Source organism: Diabrotica undecimpunctata, chromosome 9 (assembly GCF_040954645.1).
Source record: "Diabrotica undecimpunctata isolate CICGRU chromosome 9, icDiaUnde3, whole genome shotgun sequence".
NCBI lineage: Eukaryota > Metazoa > Arthropoda > Insecta > Coleoptera > Chrysomelidae > Diabrotica > Diabrotica undecimpunctata.
The window spans coordinates 118,107,150-118,131,170 of NC_092811.1; the positions used below are offsets into that span (position 1 = coordinate 118,107,150).

General features: G+C 32.0%; 1 protein-coding gene across 9 annotated transcripts in view; it reads right to left on the reverse strand.

The window, feature by feature from the left end:
- The window catches only part of cu (NADP/NADPH phosphatase nocturnin), a 94,725-nt gene that overhangs the window by 19,064 nt on the left and 51,640 nt on the right, over positions 1-24,021 (reverse strand). The window contains exon 1 of one of the 9 annotated variants that reach the window (XM_072544617.1): positions 23,667-23,842. The exons of 4 other annotated variants lie outside the window; for them this stretch is intronic. In XM_072544617.1, the coding sequence (XP_072400718.1) occupies positions 23,667-23,722 (56 nt within the window). In that variant the 5' untranslated portion in view covers positions 23,723-23,842. Of the gene's footprint in view, positions 1-11,888; positions 12,135-21,151; positions 21,241-23,320; positions 23,607-23,666; positions 23,843-24,021 lie in introns of those variants that run through there. 4 more of the 9 variants (XM_072544618.1, XM_072544621.1, XM_072544619.1 and 1 more) reach the window with 4 other exon arrangements.

Genomic DNA, 24,021 nt, shown 5'->3' on the forward strand with positions numbered 1-24,021 from the left:
TCACCATCAACTGTGCGCTCAAAAAAAAGGACCAATAATTTTATTGTTACTGATACCAGCCCAAATGTTATTTTTTTTTTTTCGGATATTGCGTGAGTCTCACACACCAAGTGAGGATTTTCTTTGAGTTTGTTAACCGTTCCGTTTAAATGAAACGTCGCTTCATCAGAAAAAACTACTTTGTTTTGAACTGCTAATCTGCGTTCATTCTGTTCATCATAATTTCCATAATTCTTGCCTTATGTCGGGATCATCTTCATTTGACTCCTAAACCAACTGAATTTTGTAAGGGTGGTATTTTTCTTTATGCAAAACTCTCAAAATAGATGATTTACTTACATCATTAACGGCGGCCAGTTTTCGAGTTGTCTTATGCGGATTTTCCTCAATCTCTAGAAGTACATCCTTTTTTTCATCAGTAAATTTAACATTTCTACCTGGTTTTTCAATATTTTTTACATGTCCAAAACGAAACTTCTTTTCAATTTTTCTAACTGTAGACTGCGAAACTTGTTGACCAGGGTATTTATTATTAAACATTTCACAAACCTCCTTTTGAGTTCTTGTTGTTTATTACCAAAACCAATCATAATTAAAATGTCTATTCTTTGAGTCTCGGACAAATGAGCCATAATTAAATTTAATATGCGCACAAATATACTGACGTCTTTTAGTAACTTTAAATACCTAAATGACAGCAGCCTACTAGATTCATATCAATTGTTTATTTGGCTTTTTGACTAATATTTTATTATCTTCAAAGTTTTTTCCCTAAGGTTTAGCAGAACAGATACGAAAATACCTGATTATTTCTAAAGTATATTTTAATAGACTCAGCAATATTGCTGATTTAAAAGTTAGGAGAACGATAGAAACTAACAAAATAACCCCCGAGGTCATACAAAATGTACTAGAATTTCAAAATCGCCTCGGTTATTGTCAAGACGTGAATAATAGTGGTCGAGTTGAACATTTAATTTAATTGTAATAATCAATTTTCTCAGTTATGATTGCACAAACTCAAAAAACTTTATATTGCTAAACAGAGGACTAAAATCCCTTTCTATAGTTTATTTTTATGAACGAGAGAGTAATTAGCATAATTTTAACTGGTAGTTCCGACCACTCCATGGGCGTGCTCAAGATTAATTGAAAAATTACTTTGAATAATTGTAAAAAATAAATGAATTATTTCAGTGTTATAAAGTGTTATGTGTAGGTATGTAAACAAAAGTGACCTCTTTTATCACACACTATATTAGAACTGACTGGCCTACATTAAAAAGGGTTTTGAAAAATTCACATTTTTTTTCATTTTTAAAAATTACAAAAGAGAAAAAGAGTTTTTAAAACCGTCTAAGGTATGTTAAATAGATGAATAAAAATATTAATATAAAACTTACAGCTACTTGTTACAAATCCAAATCAGATTCAGAAGATGAACTTTCAGAACCAATATTTATAATAACTGGCTCGATCATTTTATCAGTAATATTGTCCAGCTTCCACATTTTTTCCTCTTCTTTAATAGTGTGATTTACTGCCTTTTCCCAGTTTTCAGGTTTTACATTATTTACGGCCTCCAAAAACAACTGTTTGAACAAACATCATGAATTTTAAAAGTGGTATTTTTTCTTGAAACTTCACTCTTTATCTGTGCCCATACCAGTTCAATCGGGTTTAATTCACAATGATATGGTGGGGACCTAAGTACTGTCATTCCACGATTTTTGGCAATTTCATCAATTTCGTATTTTTTAAATTTTTCTTTATGAAGGGCACACAACGAATAAAGTTCCTTTCTTATAGATCCGGGATGGTACGTAATATTTTTTGAACTCAGCCAATTCTGCAAGTCTTTTTTTAACCACTTGGTTGTGGGCAGTCCTTCTGTAAGTCTGGAGTGATAACTTGCATTATCCATTACTATTACACAGTTCTTAGGAAGAAGATCTATCATTTGTTCGAACCATTCTTGAAAGACATCAGCGTTCATGTCTTCATGGTAGTCACCGGTACGAGTTGATTCAAAAGTTAATAAACCACCTTCAACAAAACCGTCTGAACTGCCAATGTGTACTATTATCAGCCTGCGTCCCTTTCCTGATGGTGGGTTTAAACCAGTAGATAAGTTATTTACAAAAGCGTGCCTTTGACTTGTAACAGTTTCATCCTGCCAAAATTTATTTGGTGTATGACCCTCGTTGATCCATGTTTCATCAAGATAAAATATTTTTCTTTTTTGGTTTCTCATTTCCTTTATGGTTCTTAGAAAATGTCTTCTCCATATGACAATATCGCTTCTTTCTAATAAAATAGACTTTCTGGGATTCTTTTTCCAGCGGAAGCCTATTTCTTTTAAAAGTTTCCATAACGTACTTCGACTCATTTCTGGGTAATCCTTATCATCTCGAACTGAGACAAGAACTTTATCCAATGTTGGAAATTCTTGTCTAAAGAAAAATTCATGCACTTTTCGTCGAAGTCCTTCTTTAAAATGATATTCTATTTGAAATTTTGGTTTCCCTGGAGCATTACGTGGCATTTGAAAACTACCACATTTCTCTTCTTTAATAACTCTGTAAATCGTAGATTTCCCAACACCAAGTGTACTGCTAACTAACTCAACGGTCTCATCAACACTTTCACATAAACGTTTGTCTGTAAATGATTTAAAACAATTAAATAATAATGTTTTTTCATTAACTGTTAGAGGACCAACTTTTCGGCGTTTACACGGCACTTCCAAATTTTCCATAACACTAGTATACACAATAAACTGCACCTTGCAACTGAAGTACCTACTTTTAGTGAACTGTTAAGAATTTTGAATACGCCACTTGGACCTTCCTACAAAATGGAAAAACCCACTATCACATTTTCTGTGGAATAAGTTTAGAAGGTAATTATCTAGTCAATTACTGTCGTAGATTCCTGGAATTAAAGAATTAAATGTTTGATTGTTGAAACCCTTACTTCGTGGAATGCACTCATTTCAGATAAGATAAAACGTTTTATTTTATCTAAAAAATTTAACTTTATTTTGCAAATAGGTAGGTACTTATTAAACTTTTATTGGTTATATATAACCAATAAAATAAACATCTTACATTTCTTGCAAATTCATTAGTACCTGTTAACCTCCATCACTCCGACACTGGCAACCTTATTTAGGGATTAGTAAATCTCACAACTATTGTATTCTATTCTGCTCCAACCTTTATACCTGGTGGTCATACTCAATTTAAAATTGTTTTCCTATATACTTCTGTAAACTTGTTGACAAATATCTGTTTTTCATTGAGTCACCCGTATCAACAGTTTAGGGATTTGCATACATAATTTATTGTTTTATTACTCTCTCATACATAAAAATACACTATAACAAGGTGTCACACGACCCCATTTGTTATTAAAAAGTTTCGAGGGGGTGTTTATAATTCAAAGGGGGTGCTGAAGGGGGATAATATTTTCATACTGTAAATTGTCAATTTAAGAATAAAATCGACCTGTTTCAGGTTTTTTTCAGATAGTACATAATAACGCTAAAAATGAATTTATTCCATACATATGGACCGCATGGTATAAACATACTTCACAATCGGAATTCACCGAGAACAGTGGGATTGAGAACAGGGTTCATTATTAAAAACAAATATTCTTTGGTATTTGTTTACTGTAGGCGCTGATATTGTAATGTTTTATTTGTTATTTTTTTGCCAATTCTTTTCAATTTTAGTGTGACGGATACCTTGCACATACGTTTCCCTCTAAAACAGTGTCCCCAACCCTGGAGTGTGGGATTATTGTGCCAGAACCATAAAATTATAGTAGATTTGAAAAAATTATAGTAGATGCGAACAAATAATCGTCAAATTTAATTTTATCGCATAAAATAATGGATAATGGTTATTAATTGTTTTTATGAAACTATTGAATTGGAAGTTCAATTTAAAATTAGTAGATTATTGACTCGTGATTGGTTTGTTTAGATAAAGGCACGTGTAAAATTCGCGTTTTAAATTTCGTAATATAAAAACTTGGGTGTTTAGAGGTATTAGGTAAAGTTTATGCCTACTTTCTAATCACAATTTGGGCTGTTAGCCCCCTTTCAGACGAGGATACTGTATCCGAGATACGCGTATCCGAGACGCAGATATTACATAGACTCAAATGGAGCTTTTCAGACGGGACGCGCGAAGGATACAGTATGCGAGATACCGAATTCAGTATCTCGGGCCCTCCTGTCGCCGACGACTGAATGCGTATCCCAGATACAGAAGAAACATTACGTTAAATGAACGCTTTCAGACACGAATACTTTTGCACCACATTCCATAGACGCGCGATTTTCTGTCGAATAATTGTGAATGAGCAACGAAAGAAAGACGGTGTTTTCTGAATATAGTTATACGTTCCCTTGGTTTCTCTTAACTCTACAATAGGATGAACCCACAAATTACGGCGTCTTTTCAGTTTCTTTTTCTTCTTATTTAATATGTACCACAGCATAACATACTCTTCTACATCCATACTCCAAAAATATAACCGCACTGCACTGCTACTATTTTCATACTGACGAGTATGCCCGTGAATCCGATACAGTCGCCATCGAAAATTCTGTATCTCGCATACAGTATCTCGCATACAGTATGCTCGTCTGAAAACCCTCTTAATGAATAAGAACAGACTTTGCACTTAGCTTTATAAATACATTTTAGTGCAAAAAATTCGATTCACGGCTATTTTATAGAGAAGAAGGCATTTTTTGGGATGCCACTTATATATTGGGAATAGATTTAAGGAGGAACATTTAATGTAAATAAGAAATACAATGTGTGCGAAAAAATCATTTATTTATGAAAACATCTGACATTGTTCGAAAATTGAAAAAAATTACAGTAGTTTTGTTGATAAAAACAGATATACCAAAATAATGTTTATTAATTTGTTATTAATACCTAGTATTTCCTCCTCGGTCCTTATAACAGCCTGTATTATGTCTTAGCCTTGTGGTAATTAAATTTGAACATGAAGTTGGTCCAATTCGTCCCGTGCTGTCACAGAAGAGCGAAGGTGTTTGGGCGGGGTAGCTAAACTTCAATTCGTCTTCCCAGTGGATTGGATTGAGTTTGGGACTGGAAGCTGGCCAATTCATAGGGACAATTCTGACGTGTTCTAAGTATTCATTCACACGTGTTATTGTCAATAGAATTAAAATAAGGTGCTATGAATCGCGCAAAAGGTACCACATGCTCATCTAAAATGGTTGTTGTATACCTTGGTCCTATCATAAAACCTCCATCCACAAGAACTAAATCAGTACAGGCATCGCAACTCATATCATCCCAAACCATAACTGAACTTCTTGGTTATTTTGTCGGTAATATAGCATTGGGCAAATCATTATTGTCTTCTCCAGATTCTTTCGTGACTGTTTGGTGACCTTAAGCAAACCCTGTACTCATCCGAACACAAAACATTACTCCAATCTACGTAATTCCAATTTTCGTCTTCCCGTGCAAAAGAAAGTAGCTTGCGGTATTCCACGGATAACTGTGGGCATAGGACTGGTCTTCTGGATAATAAGTTCGCTTCATGAAGTCTTCGACGAACTATTCGCCTATTTACATTCACATTTCGGACTTCGTTCAGGCGATTTGCCACCTCAATTGAAGTTAGATATCTATTTCTTAAACAGGAAGAAACCAAAAATCGATCATCGCGTGCAGATGTTGATCTCCTACGACCTAATCCTGACCTTCTAATGCAGTTGCCGTTTTGATTGAACCGCTGAATGGTTCTTTTAACAGCAAAATGAGGTACACTCATTTTGCTATTACAAATTTACTGTTTATAAGAAATGCCATAAATATTTAAAAACTAATATATAGAAGTGATGGATTCGACCTTTACTTTAATTAAATTAAATTAAATTAAATTAAATTCTTTATTTTCTTTCTGACAAACATAGTTTGTATAGAATTAGTCATAAATATACATTGCTAAAAACTAAACACTAAACTAGACTAAACAAGACATGAAATGAATTTAAAAGCTAAATGAAATACAGCTAATATCTAAGATCTAAAAAGTTCTTCGACTGTATAAAACACTTTTTCATATAAAAATTGCCTAAGATTCCTCTTAAATACATTTATTGAACTGGTGGACTTTACAACTGTAGGTAAATGATTAAACACCTGTATACCCTGGGCGATTTAAATTTAATGTTACCTTTTGAAAATGGTATATAAAGTTTATTACAATATCTAGTATTGAAATTATGCATATCACCACTCGTTTTAAACTGATGTAAGTTATTAAAAATAAAAACACATAATTCAAAAATGTATAGACACGCCAATGTTATTGGCGTGTCTATACATTTTATAGACTAGATTATAAATTTTTAATTTTTAAAATATTCTCTACAACTAGTTAGTCGGGAGACACCAGCGACACAACGCAATATTTTCTTTTGTATGACGAAAATACCATTAGCATAACCAGACATACCCCAAAAACATATCCCGTATCTTAGCCTGGACTCTACGAGTGCATAATAAATCATAATTAACTGATTTTCCGTCAGAACATATTTTAAATTTCTAATTAGATAGTTAATGGAACTCAACTTCGAAACAACCGCTCCACAATGCAACTTCCAATCCAAACTTTCGTCAATCGTTATTCCCAAAAACTTGCCTGACGACACCGTAGCTATTTGCATGTTGTTAAAAATAACCTGAAGATTTTCCAAGTATTTTTGTTTATTGTGAAAATGTATAACTTGCGTTTTTTCTGCATTAAGATGCAACGAGTTATAGCAAAACCAAGAATATAAAGATGAAAGAAAATCATTACATTGATGTTGTAGGATTACGTTGGATTTGTTAGATAGAATAATTGACGTATCATCCGCATATATAGTGAAATTTACCGCTCTGTCCACTTGTACGATGTCGTTAATGTAGACTACAAAGAGAATTGGTCCTATTATAGATCCTTGGGGAACACCCATGTTTGTAGTAACAAGACTAGATCTACAACTGGTCACACAATCCTCGATCCTCGTCTGCAGGCTCACATATTGTTGTCTATTGTTTAGAAATGACATAATCCACCGTAAAGAGTTTCCTGTAATACCTATCTGTTTTAGTTTTTTAAATAATATTTCATGGTTGACACAGTCAAATGCCCTACTAAGATCACAAAATATTCCAATAGGGCATTCACCTGCATCAATCAAATTAATTAAATGAGCATAAAATGCATGGACTGCCGTATTAGTAGATTTATTTTCTTGAAATCCATGTTGATTTATGGTTATGATATTATTGTTTTTTAGATAACCATTTAATCTCTTTAAATATCCATACTCAAATACCTTTGAAAATATACTGGGAATTGTTATGTTACTTGATGGAAATTCATTTTATATAAGAATAAAACAAATGAATATCTAGTTTTGAATGAAATCCATGAACTGTTCCGCTGAAATTCAACAATTTCAACGATGTCAGCGAAAATTCTAGTAGATTTAAGGATTATTGTAAAGGCATAATAGTACCAGTGGCAGCCGGTCGGGGTCGACAGGGTCCACACATTTATAAATATTATAGATTTTTTTTAATATTTAATTTAATCAATATTTCAATAATTAATTTTATTCGTGTTTTTTTATAGAATTCAACCAATTAAAGTGTTAAGTGAAACTGCGCATTAAGACACTTTTCCGAAATTTCAGAAATGAATGATCCGAGCCATCCATCCGACTGTGTGAATTCTTAGACTTAGAAGACCCGTTTCGGAAAGTCGACTCCAGGCTGACGATTTACATGTAAAAATCAATGGAATATTAGTTGAAAAATCAAACGAAATATTAGAAAAAAATCTTTCCGAAGTGGAGTTCATTGAAAAACCAGACTATGGAAAAATGCTATATGGAATGTATTTCAAAAATTAAGCAGGAATTAGAGGGCAATTTTTTGTATATGATCGTAAATAGAACGATAGATGTATACGGCAGTTATATAGCTAATTTGATGGTTGGACTTTTGGACAAAGGCTTTGTGAGAATACCATATTTAGTTGTCGTTAAAGAATGGGAAAAATAAATAATTTTACTATAAGTATATTTATACAACATATTTTAATAAACTTGCTTTCAAATCCTCCGGCATATATTTTAAAAGCTGCTGTTAATTTATAACAAACCCCATTTTACCCAACCGTACACCAGTGAATAAAATAGTTTTAATGCTTTCAGAAGCTGTGGAATATATGTTAAAAGCTGCTGTTAATTGAAGACATGAGTTGATAAAAGTGCTATGTCCATTTTTTTCAAAAAATGACTTATTTATATATTTGGTTACCTAGAGTCGTAATACAACCCCTGAATAACTCAAGATTCTTAAATTGTTAATAATAAGGATTATTTTAATTGATAAAGGTACTATGTCCTATGACCAAGTACAGTTTTTTATTAGATAAAGGCGCTATGTCCATATTTAAGGACATAGCACCTTTATCCACTAGATAGTGGGAAAGTTTTATTTACATGGTAGGTGCCATGTGACATTTTAATGTGACATTTTTATGTTTGTTGTTTATCACATCTTTCAACATAGGTTCGAGAAGAAAAGAATGTTAGAATTAGTAAAAAACAAGAAAATATGTGTTTCAAATAAAGGTAAGTCCGAATAGAGAATTTTTTGTAGATAGAAACTCTATTTTGTACTTCTCTAGAGGTGAATACCAATGCGGTGATTTTGGAGCAGCCAAGCACTAGTGGACTTCAAAAGAAGGTCAACTCTAAACCAGGTAAGCATATTAAAAAATTTTTTACTACCTTTATTAATTAATCATCTCTTTTTAATAACAATTTACCCCCTCTGCAATTCAATTTTTTATTTAAAAAAATATAGATATAATATACCTTACTTGAGTTATTATTACATACATACCTACCTATGTACATAAATTAAATTTTTAGACTATATGGATAATTGTACTGATGAAAGTGTTACATCAGGCAGCGAATATTCCCCATCCAGTGAAGAAGATTCAGAAGAGGATTCTGATAACTCAAATATTTCTTATTCGACGAGTCTCATAAACAAATATCCGGATGTTGATAGAGTCAAACGTAAAATGTTTTCTGATAACCAAGAAATTAAAAAGGTAAAGCTAAAAAAAGTTAAGATTAAGAAATAAAAATAGAAATTAGAAATAAGTATAAATTTAATAAATAACTAAGATATTTTTAAGGTTCCGACAAACAGCAGGGAAACCCCGGATAGGATTGACCAAGTGCAGGAGGAAATACCTCGGGAAATACGTATAGAAGACCATAACCAGCAATTCCATGTTACTGCCGATGAAATAAGTAGAAGAGAAATTGTTAAACCAGTTTTAAAAATATCTAAAAAAAGAGTCCGGAAACCTGATAATTGGAGACGAAATAAAGCTGCAAGGTTAAGACAACAAGGTAAAGAATATATTTCTCAAAAGACTGGTAAAGTGATGGAAGAAAAAACAATTAAAAGAGATTTACTGTGTAAAGAAAAATGTAGACTAAACTGTACTGAGAAGTTTAGTATTGCAAGCAGAGAAGAAATTCTAAGAAAATTTTATAAGCTAGATACAAATTCCAAAAATATTTTAATTTTTAAAAGTATTAAGATGCAGGAAGTTAATCGTCTACGCCCTCGTAAAAATATAAAAACGAAAGGTTACAGCTTTAAATATTTTATTACGTGTGATAAAGAAAATACACTAGTGCGTAAAGATGCTTTCTGCTCTTTATACCGAATTGGACGAAAAAAAGTCTTTAAAGCTCAAAATGACTTAAAATCTGCCCAGGTAAATGCCCTCACTACATAAGCAAGGGCATCACAAAAATCTAAAAAAAAGTAATAAACTGCATTGAAAATCATATCAAGCAGTTTCCTTCAGAAGAATCACATTATTCTAGGACTAAAAACCCACATAAAAATACCTTTCCTCTTTACTAAATATTAACCGACTTCATCAACTGTATGTAGAGGATTGTCAAATAAAAAAGCTCGAAACTAAATATTTCGTAAAGACCTCTTTTTACAGACATATATTTGAAACAAGGTTTAACTTATCTTTTGGTGTACCAAAAAGTGATACTTGCAGTTTATGCGATGCTGGAGAGAACTCTTTAGAGCACTCGAATAATTTTCAACTTGCTTTTGCGCAGCAGAAAGTTGACCGCGAAGCAGTAAAAATTTCCAAAGAAAAATGTTACATAACAGTGGATCTTCAACAAACGATGCCTTTGCCAAAGCTATCAACGTCAAAATCTTTTTAGTTAAGACAAATGTGGCTATACAACTTTGGAGTCCACTGTTTAACCAGTTCTGGTCATAAGTCCTATTTTTTACATGGACTGAGGATATTGCCAATAGGGGAAGTAATGAAATATCGGGAAATTATTAGATCTGCGAGTACCAAACAAAGTGTATACCTTAACATGGAACATTTTTTTTTTGCTTTGAAACTCTACCTGCAAAACTTCATTTAAACAAAAGACTCACTAATAGTCTTGACCAAAAAATAAATTTTCGAGATAAAGTGAAGTGGCTAAGAGTAAGTTGTTTTGGAAAATACTTTTACAAAACTAGTTTAGATCCGTTTACCCCATTTATGGAAGTTGACTTACAAAAAAAAAGAGAACTGATAGTACAAAGTAATCAAGTTGTTTTACAAAAGTTACCTAAATGCGGTGGTTTCACTTCTGAAAAAATTTCAAATCTACAAGATCAACTTACGTTTATTCCAGCAGAGTATAAATGGTATTATGATATTGTCTTAGAAGAATGTTTGAAAAACCCTAAGAAAAAACTTAATTCATGTTAAATTTAAATGTTTCTGTGTCTTTGTTTATACATTTTTAATGTATCTTTTGTTAATCTGCTTTTGTTAATCTGCAAATAAAATTTAATTTCCAGATTATTTAATAGTTTTTTTTATTATTATTTTTTTAAATTTAAATACAACATAGATGACATAACACCTTTCTCTACTCAAGTTTATACCAACATCTGCATAAAATGTTGGTTGATTAAGGTGCTATGTCCATTAAAATTAAAATTACTAAAAAAGTTTAAATTCTAGAAAAACAAAAAATATTATATAAAAAAGTACAAAACGATTCTAATCTAATAAGATATTGGTAATTTTTATAAAATTTATTAAAAAAAGTATATAAGTGAAAACGCGTTTCCTTCAATTACTCAATATCTGAAAAAGTGGACATGGCACCTTTATCATCTCATGTCTTCAATTTAAAGGTTTTTTATTATAACTTGTGTAGCTCACAAGGTAAATAGAATTGCAGAAGAAATAAGAAATCTGTTTCCGTTGGTGAATGATTTTATAAATTTTAGGAATAAAGTTTTCCTAAAGGCCGCAGACATGCATGGAACGATCACAAAAGAAAATCAAAGAAGCTGATCTTATTTTACTAAATTAAACAAATTGCCTTGCAAACTGCTCAGATTTTTATTAGGCATATTGAAAGAATACAAAAAGAATACTGAAAGGTACCAGCTTTGACAGGTTAATACAAGAAAAACGGAAAAAAGAAAGACTACTCGGATACTATCAGATTAGTTTGTCGATTCAACTCTTTAGATTTTAAATAATATACTGTAATTCAAGAAGAGGCCTCAATATTTTTTAAATAAAATTGTTGTATCTTAAAAACGGCCTACGATCCGGAAAATGAAGCGTCAAATAAAGAGTTTATTTCATAATTGTAAGCAATTTTCTACGAGATATCCGACGTTAAGTAATAAAAATCTTAAAATAAAATAAATTGTTGATAAACTGTTGAATAAGAATAACAAACTCACTTTATTTTTGACCTTATAATCCATTTCTTCACTGCCATCACCCACAATTTCTCCGTGTCATAATTATAAATGTTCATTTCATCCACGAGTTTTTGTTTCTCTAAAGAATTCATATTTATCTTTTCTTATTATAGCATGAATGATGCAAAAACCACATTTGACGCCGGGAATTGCCAACACCAAAACTATGAATTTATTTTTGAACTGGATTATTGATGTAACAAATGAACGAGCATGGGTGTCGCGCGGAGGTTGCACCAGTATTCGCGAAAAACTGTTCGCGGATTTTTTAGCTAATTACCGATGATTGCTCACTTTTAAACGTCATGGCTATTAAAATCGATGGTGTGTAGGAGGGAAATCAATTTAATTGTATTTGGAATATTATGGATTTTGAAAAATTTCAATTATCTGATACTACTACTACAAACGCAAATTAAGACAATACTTAATTAAATCTTATATGGCGTGTTGCCAGATTTTGAAATCACGCAGCTGCAGCATGTAATAGTCTTAACATTTACGTTTCAGCAGTAACGTCATTATGTGATATTAAAAATTGTATTTATATAAGATTAAACCTCAATTGATTATAATAAAAATTACAATTTAAGTTTTGATTTCCACTCCGGGAATCATTTTCAAAAAGAGATTGTTTTGAAATAAGTAGGTATTTTACCTGTGGTTGTGTAGCACATTTGTTATGAGCAGATTAACAATAGGCCAATCAAATTAGTATAAAATAAACCTTTTTCGTCTCTACTTTATGTTTAAAAAATACATTTATGTACACAAAATGATTTAATAATAAATAGCACTTTTTAAGCTTTTAAACATTTACAATAACTTCGTAAAATTTAGTTCAAATTAAATGGCTAAAAAATATTTGGAAATCTGGTTAAAAATACAACTTTTAAAACCAAAAAAAAAAGTGTTCTAGGGCCCTTAGGAGCCAAGATAGCTCCTTTTTTACATTACTGTTACGTTAATTAACAATATTAAGGGCTGAAATTAACCAATCTTTTATAACAAAAAAAAGTTTTTAATAAAAGTTTAATTCTTCTTAAGGTGCCCTCTCCATTACTAACGGTTGGCTGCAGCAAATTGCTCTCTATCTTGAGCTGTTCTTAGTATCGAATGTGTGTCCATGCCTGTCCAGTCTCTTACATTTTTCAGCCAGGAGCATTTTCTTTTTCCTGGACCTCTTCTTCCTTCCACTTTCCCTTCTATTATCAGTCGTAGGAAGTTGTATTTTTCTCCTCTGTAAATATGTCCTAGATAACTCGTTTTTCTGGTTTTTACAATATTTAAGAGTTCTCTCTCAGTCCTAATTCCTCTCAGCACCTCGTTGTTGGTCACGTGCTCTATCCAAGAGATCCTCAGCAACCTTCGAAAAACCCTCATCTCAAAGGCTTCTACACGTCTCATACTTGTGATTCGGATCGTCACACACACATTCCAATATGGAATAAATGAATGTTTTCACAAATTGGTATCGGATATCTAACGATAAGGTAAAGTTTATTAGGAATTTTTTCATTCTTTGAAAAGCGGACCTAGCATACTCTATACAAGCATGTATTTCAACTTCGTAGTCAAGATCGTTTGGTATCCAGCAACCAAGATACTGGAATTTTTGTACGGGTTCTATCTGTTTGTTGTAGATATTAACATTAATGTCGGTATTTGGTACACGTGTAACGGCCATTACTTTTGTTTTGTTTGTGTTTATATAAACAAAAGTTTTAGCAAACAAAATTATTAAAGATTGTTTAAACAGGAGTATTGTAAACAAAGAGTACTTACGTTCTATCTAGAGTAAAAAGAGTGAACTGATCCAAACAATCAATAGTATCAAAAGCAAATCTTCCTGTAGTACTGATAGACCATCCATAAAAATTTTCTCAAATCTCCCAAAAAATGTGTTGTCTGGTCTCAGAAATAATGATTTCTTTGACAAAGGTACATTTTCAGAGTGCCGAACGACAGCCTTTATTATTCCTTTTCATAAGGGTGGTGGAAAATTTAATGTCTGCAACTATAGAACTGTTGCTTTACTACCGGTACTATCCAAAATTATTGAAATACTTATAAAAGCCCGACTTATGCCCTTTCTCGTTGAAAACAACGTGTATGCTAAAACTTTTGAATGTGTAAGTCACTAAATTTTGATAAAAAGACTAAGTTTCTACGGAATTCGAGATATTTCTTTAAATTGTTTCCAATCTTACTTGGGGAATAAAAAACGACTGGTTAGAGTAAAGTACACTGACATTTGCTCTAACAAAATGCTTGACTACTTTCATGCTTGAATGCTTTCATGACTACTCCACCAGAAATTCAATCACTGATGTTTATTTACCGATCCCGTCCACTAAGTTAGAAAAGAAATATATATTATATTCTGCAAAAAAAACTATACAACTATGTCCCTTTACAACTTATACCTGCAACATCTTTCCCCAAGTTCCGTAAAATGACAAAAACCTATCTATCTACAAGACCATATTATTCAATAGAAGAGTTTCTTAATGAATAACTAAGAAATTACAGTGCCTTTATATATAAGTAACTAAAGTATTTTTATCTATATTTGAGTACCATATGCAGCAACTTTATCGGATTAATTCGTAAGGTTTTATTACGCATTTTAAAATTTATTTAAATTTTGCAATGAATTGTTTATTTTATGATATTGAAGATTTATGTAATTTCAGTAAATTGTAATTAGTATTATTTTCTGATTTTTTGTGTGCTTTGTTCATAAGCGTATTTCTAATTCTTCTTATTCTAACTCTTCATGTGTTTGTAGTTATTGACAGACTCTTTTAACAGCACTAATTATGTCTATACTCCATTCCACGAATATACGACTGTTTTAAATTCGCTTTAAGGTATCGATTCAAATGGTCCAATGTGCTGAATTGTACAATAGTAAATTCTCTCCATTTTTAAAATACTGTTATGACAAATATAAACCTTAGATTTAAATATGAAGTTATGATATAAATATAGAGTTAATAGTTTATAGAACAGTAATTCAGATTTTGAAGTATATAATTACTATCATTGAGTTTAGTATTGTAAACAAGTTGGTTTTTGAATTAAGTTATTTAAACGAAGTGTAACAATACTTAAGTGATTAAATAGTGTAATTTATTTAGTCGAATATTCAATTAGTATTAAAAAAAAACAAAAAAACTTACTTATTCTCTTATTCTCCTAATCTCCTAAAACTATCATCAATGATCAGATTCACAGCCATAATCAGTCGGCGATATATGAAACTGTATATAAATTTTCGTTCCTTTTTAATATCTGTAACGACTTGTTACTTTAACTATCAATAGCCGGTATGTTATACCCGTTACTTTCGGAACTTTTAAGAGTACATCCACTCAAAACAAACAAATATTTAAAACTAACAAAGTGAAATATTAAATCCTTTTTCTGGTTTCTGAACCATCGTTCTGCCAATTTCTTTTCATTTATATTAAAAATAGTATATTTCTTTTTATCACAGTTGTAGTACCTAATAAAGTAATAAAATAGTGTAATATCGGAAATGCATTATGCATATGCATATGCATTTCACGGAAAGCTTACCCAAATGTCTGTCATTATATTTATTTATAGTAGCGTTTGTGTAAAAATTTTTGTTATTTTCGGATTATAGTAGATCCTTTTTATTGGAATATTGGGTTAGACCAATTTACCTTCATACTTCTACTTGCACAGTAAAATATTCGTTGTCGAAGTAATCCAAAACAGTCGTATATTCGTGGAATAACCTATAGTTTAGGAACTGATAAGCAGGTTACAACAAAATTAAGACCTTTTGAAAGAATCAGGTTCTCTTTTGCGTTTAGTCTTTTTAATAAATTGATAACTGTTGTGTTATATACATTGTACCTTTTTGGTTTTTGGAATTGGTGTTATTGTTGTGTTCTAAAAGATTGTTGAAATTGTTTATATGTGTGGTTTTTGTCTGTGGTTTTCTCCTAAATTTTCATTTTAGATATTAAACATGCACAGCATTTATTTCACATTTTCTAATAGCTAATAAAAAGCTAGCAGAGGTTACAATCTAGTTAGCTAGGTTACAATCCTGACAATATGCTAGTCAGTTTTAATATTACCACGGTTTTCACCAATGTGCCTTTGGCATCTCTCAAATTGGTTAAAACAATTCCTGATTTATTATTAATCTTTTTTCTGAATACTATTCCAGAGTTAAAATTGAAACGTAAAAAAAACGTAAAGTGTAATTTTTATCACAAATAATAATGGTGCTTTAATCCCATAGAAATACAATATTTAACTTAAACATGTCATAAAAAAATAATAAAATTATAAAACACAATAAAACACAAACACAATAAAATACAGGAAGAATTGAGAACGAGCGAACTAATTCTACTATTCAAAAAAGGGGATAAAAAACAGCCAGAAAACTACAGAGTATAAAGTTGTTAAATACTACGCTAAAACTTACAACTAAAATTTTACAAGTGCTAATAAATCAGAGGATAAGTTTAGCAGATGAACAACAGGGTTTTCGTAGTGGAAGAACGTGTACAGATGCAATATTCGTTATAAAGCAAATTAATGAGAAATCACTAGAGTATAATAGACCAGCATTTCTGTGTCTGATTGACCTAAAGAAAGCGTTAGACAGAGTAAGACTCAAAGATGTACTCCATCTTCTGTATAATAGAGAAGCTCCACTAAATATTATAAAAACTATCGAAAACATCTACCAAAACAACAAAATCGAAGTCAGAATAGATGGAAAACTTACATAACCCATAGAAATGGGCAGCGGAATAAGACAAGGGGATTCATTGAGTCCCATGCTCTTCAATTTGATCATGGATGAAATCATCAAAAACGTTAACAAAGAAATCAAAATACTCTGTTACGCAGACGACGCAATATTAATAGCCCAAGATGAAGATAGTCTGCAAAGACTGGTCCACAGATTTAACATAAGGGCAATATGAGAATTTAATATGAAAATCTCATCTCAGAAAACTAAAACAATAGTAGTCAGCAAAGAACCAACCAGATGTAAAATGGAAATTGATGGTATCAGTATTAAACAAGTAATGGAAATAAAATACCTGGGAATTACACTGTTTAGCTATGAAAACCTGGACAAAGAAGTGAGAGATCAAGTACAAAAAGCAAATAGACTGGAGGATGCCTTGATAACACTATATGGCAAAACAGACACATTAACACTGAGATGAAATCAAGAATTTATAAAGCCAGTGTAAGACCAATAATGACATATGCCTCAGAAACAAGACCCGACCCAGCCACAATGCAAAGGATACTGGAAACGGCAGAGATGAGAGTACTGAGATGAAATACAGGAAATACGCTGAGAGATCGAAAGAGAAGTGAAGACATTAGAAGAAAATGTAATGTACAGTGTATAAATGAATGGATACAAAATAGAAAAAAAAAATGAAATAACCACATAAGCACAGTGGGGGAGACCCGGTTTGTCAAAATAGCAAGAGATAAGTCACCAATCGGCAGAAGAAGTATCGGACGACCGCGCAAAAGATATGACAACCTTCCATAGAGGTATTAATCCGCCAATAAATAAGCAGAATTGCTTATAAAGAGAAAGAAGAAGAAGAAGAAATCATAAAAAAACAGTGACAGAATTATGTGATATATTTCTTTGAACTTAAGTAAATAAACATATGTATAAAAGGAAGAATAATTTAAAATAGTCGTTAATAACACTTAGTGTTAAGCAAGAGATTAATCTCAACAAATAGTTTCTTAAGGTTTAGAGACTCATGGCTTCAATTATCTTCACTATATTGCTCCAAAGTAGTATTGTCTTCACTATCTTGATAACGTAAAACATGAACGAATGATAAAATATCTACAAGAATTGGGATTGGATGCCAAGGATATAAGAGTTATCGTCAATCTGTATTGGAACCAGAAAGCAACAGTACGTCTTCAAAATTTCAACAAAATGGCGGATTTGTCAATAAAAAAGGAAGTAATGCAATGTTGTATGCTTTCTCCAATATTGTTTAACATGTACGTAAAAAAAGAATTTTAGTAAACGGCATATTTATTAATATCAGAGATGCCGATGGTACAGCGACAATGGCAGATTACATCAAAATTATATTATTTATTCCCTTCTTAAATTTTATTATGAGACGTCTATGAATAAGTTGATTAACGGAACGAAAGATTAACCTCAGCAATAAGGTGACGACATTTTTCATTTATTTTGTTTTGTATAATGGTATATGACGATAATTTCTAATAAAACATTATAACATGATGATAAAGTTGAATTAATCATCATATTCCTAAGAACACAACATAAATGATCTCAAATAGTGGGAATTTTATAATTCTCAATACAATACACATTCAAAATGTGTGTATTCTCAGTACAAATACAAAACACAATTCCAATATAATCATGTATATTTTCATCGTCATAATTACTTTCCGCCATCCCAGGTACTCTATTAACGGTTATATATTATACCTCCCCTAGGTCTTCCTAATGTTGCACCTTCAGTATAAGACCATATTCCCTGTTGTGTAAAGTTCCTCTTCTGAGCAGACTATTATTAGGGTTTCTTCCGCATATCTAAGATTCTTAATTCTTTCGCCACCTATCGTTAGTCTGAATATCCATCTTTTCAAGACTTTTCTCAAAATATCTTCTTCTTGCGGGGCTTATCCTTTCCGGATATTGGCGATCATCATGGCAATTTTGTCATTGTCAACAGCTGCTCGAAACAGGCCTGCGGTCGATATATTAAACCAAGTTCTTAGGTCAGTGTGGTCCAACCTCAGGCACGCGGGCCGCATGCAGCCCGAGGCTCGTTAAATTGCGGCCTCCGCAAACACATTTCAAAAATATTGCCATTGATAACTTTCACCTGTTCCAACCTGTCTAACTTTCCGTAATCTTAAGAAAGTAGTTAACCTTGAACACCCACTCCCGATGAGCGGGCAGTTAGCTTCAGTCAGCTGCACGTGTAGTGTTGCAACAGTAGCGAGTAAATTGAATGTTAAATTCAGAAAATTTTCGAAGAGAGTACGTTTCAAGGAACATGGGAAAATCAATATTTCTTCATCGAATTAAAAGGCAAACCTCAGTGCTTATTTGGTATGGACCTGGCTAAAGATTCCAAAAGTAAAAGGAAATCTCTTAACCCAAAAAAAAAGAGATCACAACTGGGCCTATCGTATGTCTGTAGGAGGAAATACTGTTTAAGTGTGTCTTATTTAAAGTTTATAAAATTTATTTTGGACTTGTTTCAATTTTCAATAAAACGCATACGAATTATTCAAAAAAAGATCTTGTTGGGAGATTCATTTGAAAAAAAAAGAGGAAAACATTTAAATAGGCCCAGAAACATTTCAGATGACGTTGTTGTGTTAATGGGGGATCACTTGGCTAGTATACACCATGATGAAAGTCATTACTGTAGAAACAAGAGTATTTTGCAATATTTTGACAACACTTTGTTAAATATAAAACCATTGTATGGGTTGTTTCAGGTCTTTTTCAAAGAAAGAAAAAAGGAAACTCTCAAGAGTTCTCTGTCTTATAAAACATATTATCAGTACTTTAAAAGTTTTCCTATTCTATTCGCAAACCTAAAACAGATGTATGCGATTATTGCCAAGAAAGGTGGAGCTAAATATCAATGATAAAGACCCATGTATGCCTTTTTTTTTAAATCAACAAAAGGAAAGCAAATAAAAGAAAAAAACTGCGTTATATTTATATTGCTAAATCCAAAGAAGAAAATTCCTCGCATCTGGTTTTGGAGTCTCAAAATTTTCCAATACCAAAGCTAAATGTCAATACCCAATTTTACAAAAGAATGTTTTGGTTGTACTGTTTTAACATTCATGTCACGACGACTTTAGTTATTGCTATACATTTACTGAGTGTGATGGAAAGAAGATTCCCAATGCTGTGGTATCTTTTTTTATTTGATTGTATTAAAATACAGATATGTAAATTTTCTACCATTAAAACTATTGTGTTGTTATCTGATGCCGCAGGAGGACAAAACAGAAATTTAACTGTTACAAGATTTTCATCGTGGTTTGAAAGAGTATTCCAAGTAACTACCATACAACTGTTTCTGGTTAGAGACCACAGCTTTTTACAATGTGACAGAAATTTTGGTTTGATCAACAAGACTATTAACAAAGCTGAAGTAATAGGAAGTCCTAAGCCATACCTTACTGCTATTATAACATGCAGGAAAAATCCTGCGCCATTTGAGGTAAAAATGAACAGTGACCTTCTTCAAGATTGGGACTCTTTCCTTAAACCTTTTATCTTGCCTAAACCTGTGTCCAGAAACAAAGTTCCCTTCAAAATTATGAAGTACGTACAACTAAATGTCCCAGACCAGAAGTGAACCAGAAGAAAGTTGAAGATGTTACAAGCCTTTTCAGATTCCTAAATGAAGAAGATGTAAACTTCATTAAATATGAAATGTTGAATGGATAGTTTAATAATGTATTAAAAATGTAATATGTAATGTATAAAAAAAAGTATATAATTCTATAATGCTTCTTTTTCTTCACATGCAAATTCATTTTAATCAAAAATCCCCTGTTCTATCTAAAAAGGGCACATAACAGCTTTGTGTATTTCCTTATTTTTAAACATAAGCTTTATTTTTATCGATGTCTTACTTAGAATATGGCTTTTTAGATAAATAGTTTTAATGCGTAGTAAGCTTCTCAATGTTTAAACAACAAATTAGTATCTATAGCAACAAGTTAAAATTGAATTAAAATTAAATAAACTTTTTATATGTAGTCGAGTTCTCTGGCCCTTCATAATCATTTCAAATTTAATAAGGCCAGCAACGTCTAAAAGATTGGACCACACTGTCTTAGGTTATGGAGTCAGAAAATACATTTTGTCTTACAACACACGGTCTTACAGCCAATCTACGAAGTATAATTCGAATAATGTATTCCATCTTAACTAATTCTTTCCATCTTAGTATGTAGCATCTACTTACCATCTGTAGGAACAATAAAGGCTTTAAGCGGTCGCATATAATATGAAGCAGAGTCCTACTTGTTTGTACTCTACTGAATTATTTTGTTTCGTCTGTTAAGAGGGTATTAACAGTTTTTCTTACGATTTCAATGATTTAGAATGAAAATACTATCTGGACAGCATTACTCTTATGACTTAGTATAATAGAGTGATTAAAATTAATACATACCTATCATAAATATGCTCTTCACAACGGCCCGCCATACTTGAATTTACACCTTTGCTTATTAAAAATTTTGTGCTTCGCACTAAATAGATAGATAGTTATTTATACTATAAGAAATGTAGATAACATTTGTAAATTTTAATCCAGGAAAGCTTTGTGTACACTTAGCGTTAGCAACAAGGTAAAATAAATATATTACCATTTACGATACACTATAATTTACTGGGAAACAATATCTTAAACTAAAACTCAAATTCCAATACTCTGAAAAATGTAAGCAAATATTATTTAGAGAAGTATTATATATAAATTAAGTATTAGAAAAATATCAACGTATTTTCAGTAAGTCGAATAAAACGAATCTGATAGTGGCAGATCAATACTGGTATCCAGACAGCTCTAAAATCGATGAAGGAGTTGAAGCTGAAGTATAAGGAGAACACCCAAGGTTAAGCCTTAATAAAAGCCTAGCTATTTACTCCACTTTCTTCCAAGCATAAATTTTTGCTATAGAGAGTGCCTGCAGGCATTAATAAACAGGAACTGCAGGGACAGATCTATAAAAATTATATCGGATAGCCAGGCAATCACTGGAATCGAATCGAATTGACTTCAAGTCAGTTTGGAACTATCTTCAGAATCTGATTCGCATCGGAAAAGTAACAAAGTCATTTTACTCTGATTGCCTGGACATACTGGTATTGAAGGGAACAAAAAATAGACCTACTTGCCAGCGGAGAGGCAAAAGAGAAAAGAAACATTCATACTCCCAGAACCTGTCGTTTTTAATAGATATGAATATGAATGTTCTCGAATTATTGTACGTCTCCTAAGAGAACGCTGTCACCTCAAGGAGCACGTTAATAAAATCCGTTAGGCAAAACACTTTCTGTGCCACTGTCCAGGGTTAGATAGGATAAGTGTCACCAAAGGCTATAATAGACTATAATAGATTTTTTTTTAAATGCTGGAAAACTATAATCTAGAGATGAGTCACAATAGATTCTTAGATCGAGTGGAAGGATGCTTAAGGGCCCACTCATATTGAAACTAATCTAACTTAACAGAATACGATACAATACTGAACAGAAACAGGGAATATATATCTAGATAAAAGTAGAAGAACAAGATTAGGCAAGGAAAGACTAGACGCAAACGCAGCAAAGGGAGAACAAGATTGTCATGATGATAGCCAACCTTCGTAGCAGATATGGTACTTGAATAAGAAGAAACGTTTGCTAATGAGTGAACGATTATTAACTTTCAGTAATCAGTAGTGTATTTATCTGCCTGTTCTGTCTGCTGTTTACTTTTGTTTAATCATTGTGCTTGTGTGACAATTAAGATAAGTTTATTGAGTAAAAATAAACGATTTTAAATGGTTCTGTGACTCGACAACTATTCGTTGATTACTGATAACAAAAGGGACTCAGAGGGACAGCGAACGCTATCGAAAAAATCACATCGCTAAAATGAAATTGGGTATACGCCGCCAGATTCTCACACAACCGATGGACAAAACGTATTGTCAAGTGGAGACCAATACAAGAAAGACTACGGAGCAGAAGACGTCCGCCAACTGATGACTGACGATCTGAAGCGTGTTATAACTCAGTGCAAACCGCACAAGACAGAGACACATTGAAAGAGCTTGATGATGATGAAATGATGATGATTATATTCCACCCACAACTGTTCTACTGATATGATACGGAATATCACAGCTCTATAGGAAATACAAAGAAGCCTCTTATTATCTCTCAAAAACCATCCTTCGATACAGTCATCTCGAAGAAAACGAACCTTAAGATCGGTACCTGTCCATAGCAAACGAAAACTACGTACCAGACGAATCCCTTTCTACGGGAAATATAAGTAAGGATATGCCAAGACTGAAGTGGAAAAATGGTGTAGACGAGGATGCGAAGAAAGTTGGAGCTGTAAATCTATAACGTTTGGCAATAGACAAGAATGATTGATAAAACAAACTAGCAAGCCACAAATAAATGTAGTGATGATGAAATCATACGTAACAACTTGAAAAATTAGAAGATAGGGGCCTCTGCTAAATAAAGAAAATATTTAAAAGTATTTGTTAATATGAATATTACATAAATAAATAAAATGTACTTTAAACACAAATCAATATAAATATAAAATATATATACGTACTTTTTGTGGTATTTAAAAGACATGATTTGTTCTAAAAATATTGCCATTGAATTGTCAACCTACATTATCAAGCACGAGCACTATAAAGTCAGGAATATTATTAGCATAAGCTTAGACAACACACAATACATTATTCACTTCACGTATGACTTCCGTTTATTACACAAACTACATAATTTACCAATTGGTATTCTCACTATCTCCTACAACTGCCTATTATTACTTCTGAAACGATCATTAATAGCATTCCACATGATAAAATACTCACTACCGCAGTTTATCTCGTTAAAACAACACGTTTCCAATATTTAAAGGTCAAGTTAAAGGTTGTTTCCGTTCTGCTTACCTTGGTAGAAATCTACCCATACGAACAACAATGCCAACTATACTTCTGACTGTCATTTTCGTAGAATTGTCACTGCTGCACGTTTTCGGAAAATAAACGTTTTTATAAAAAATGCGTATAATTTATGCGGTGAAAATTACTACGTGATATCGTTATCGATGTAGCGGACGTAGAAAGTTGGTAAATTACTGAATAATCATAATACCTGGCGCGAGTTTTTTGTGAATGATAGACTTCCTAATTGACGTGACCTTAGACAATAAGAGTGGTCAATTAGTTTGCGTCGCGGGTAAAGATTTTATAAACTGATTCAAATAATAAAGTTGTAATATACAAAGTGTTTCAAGAATTTTTA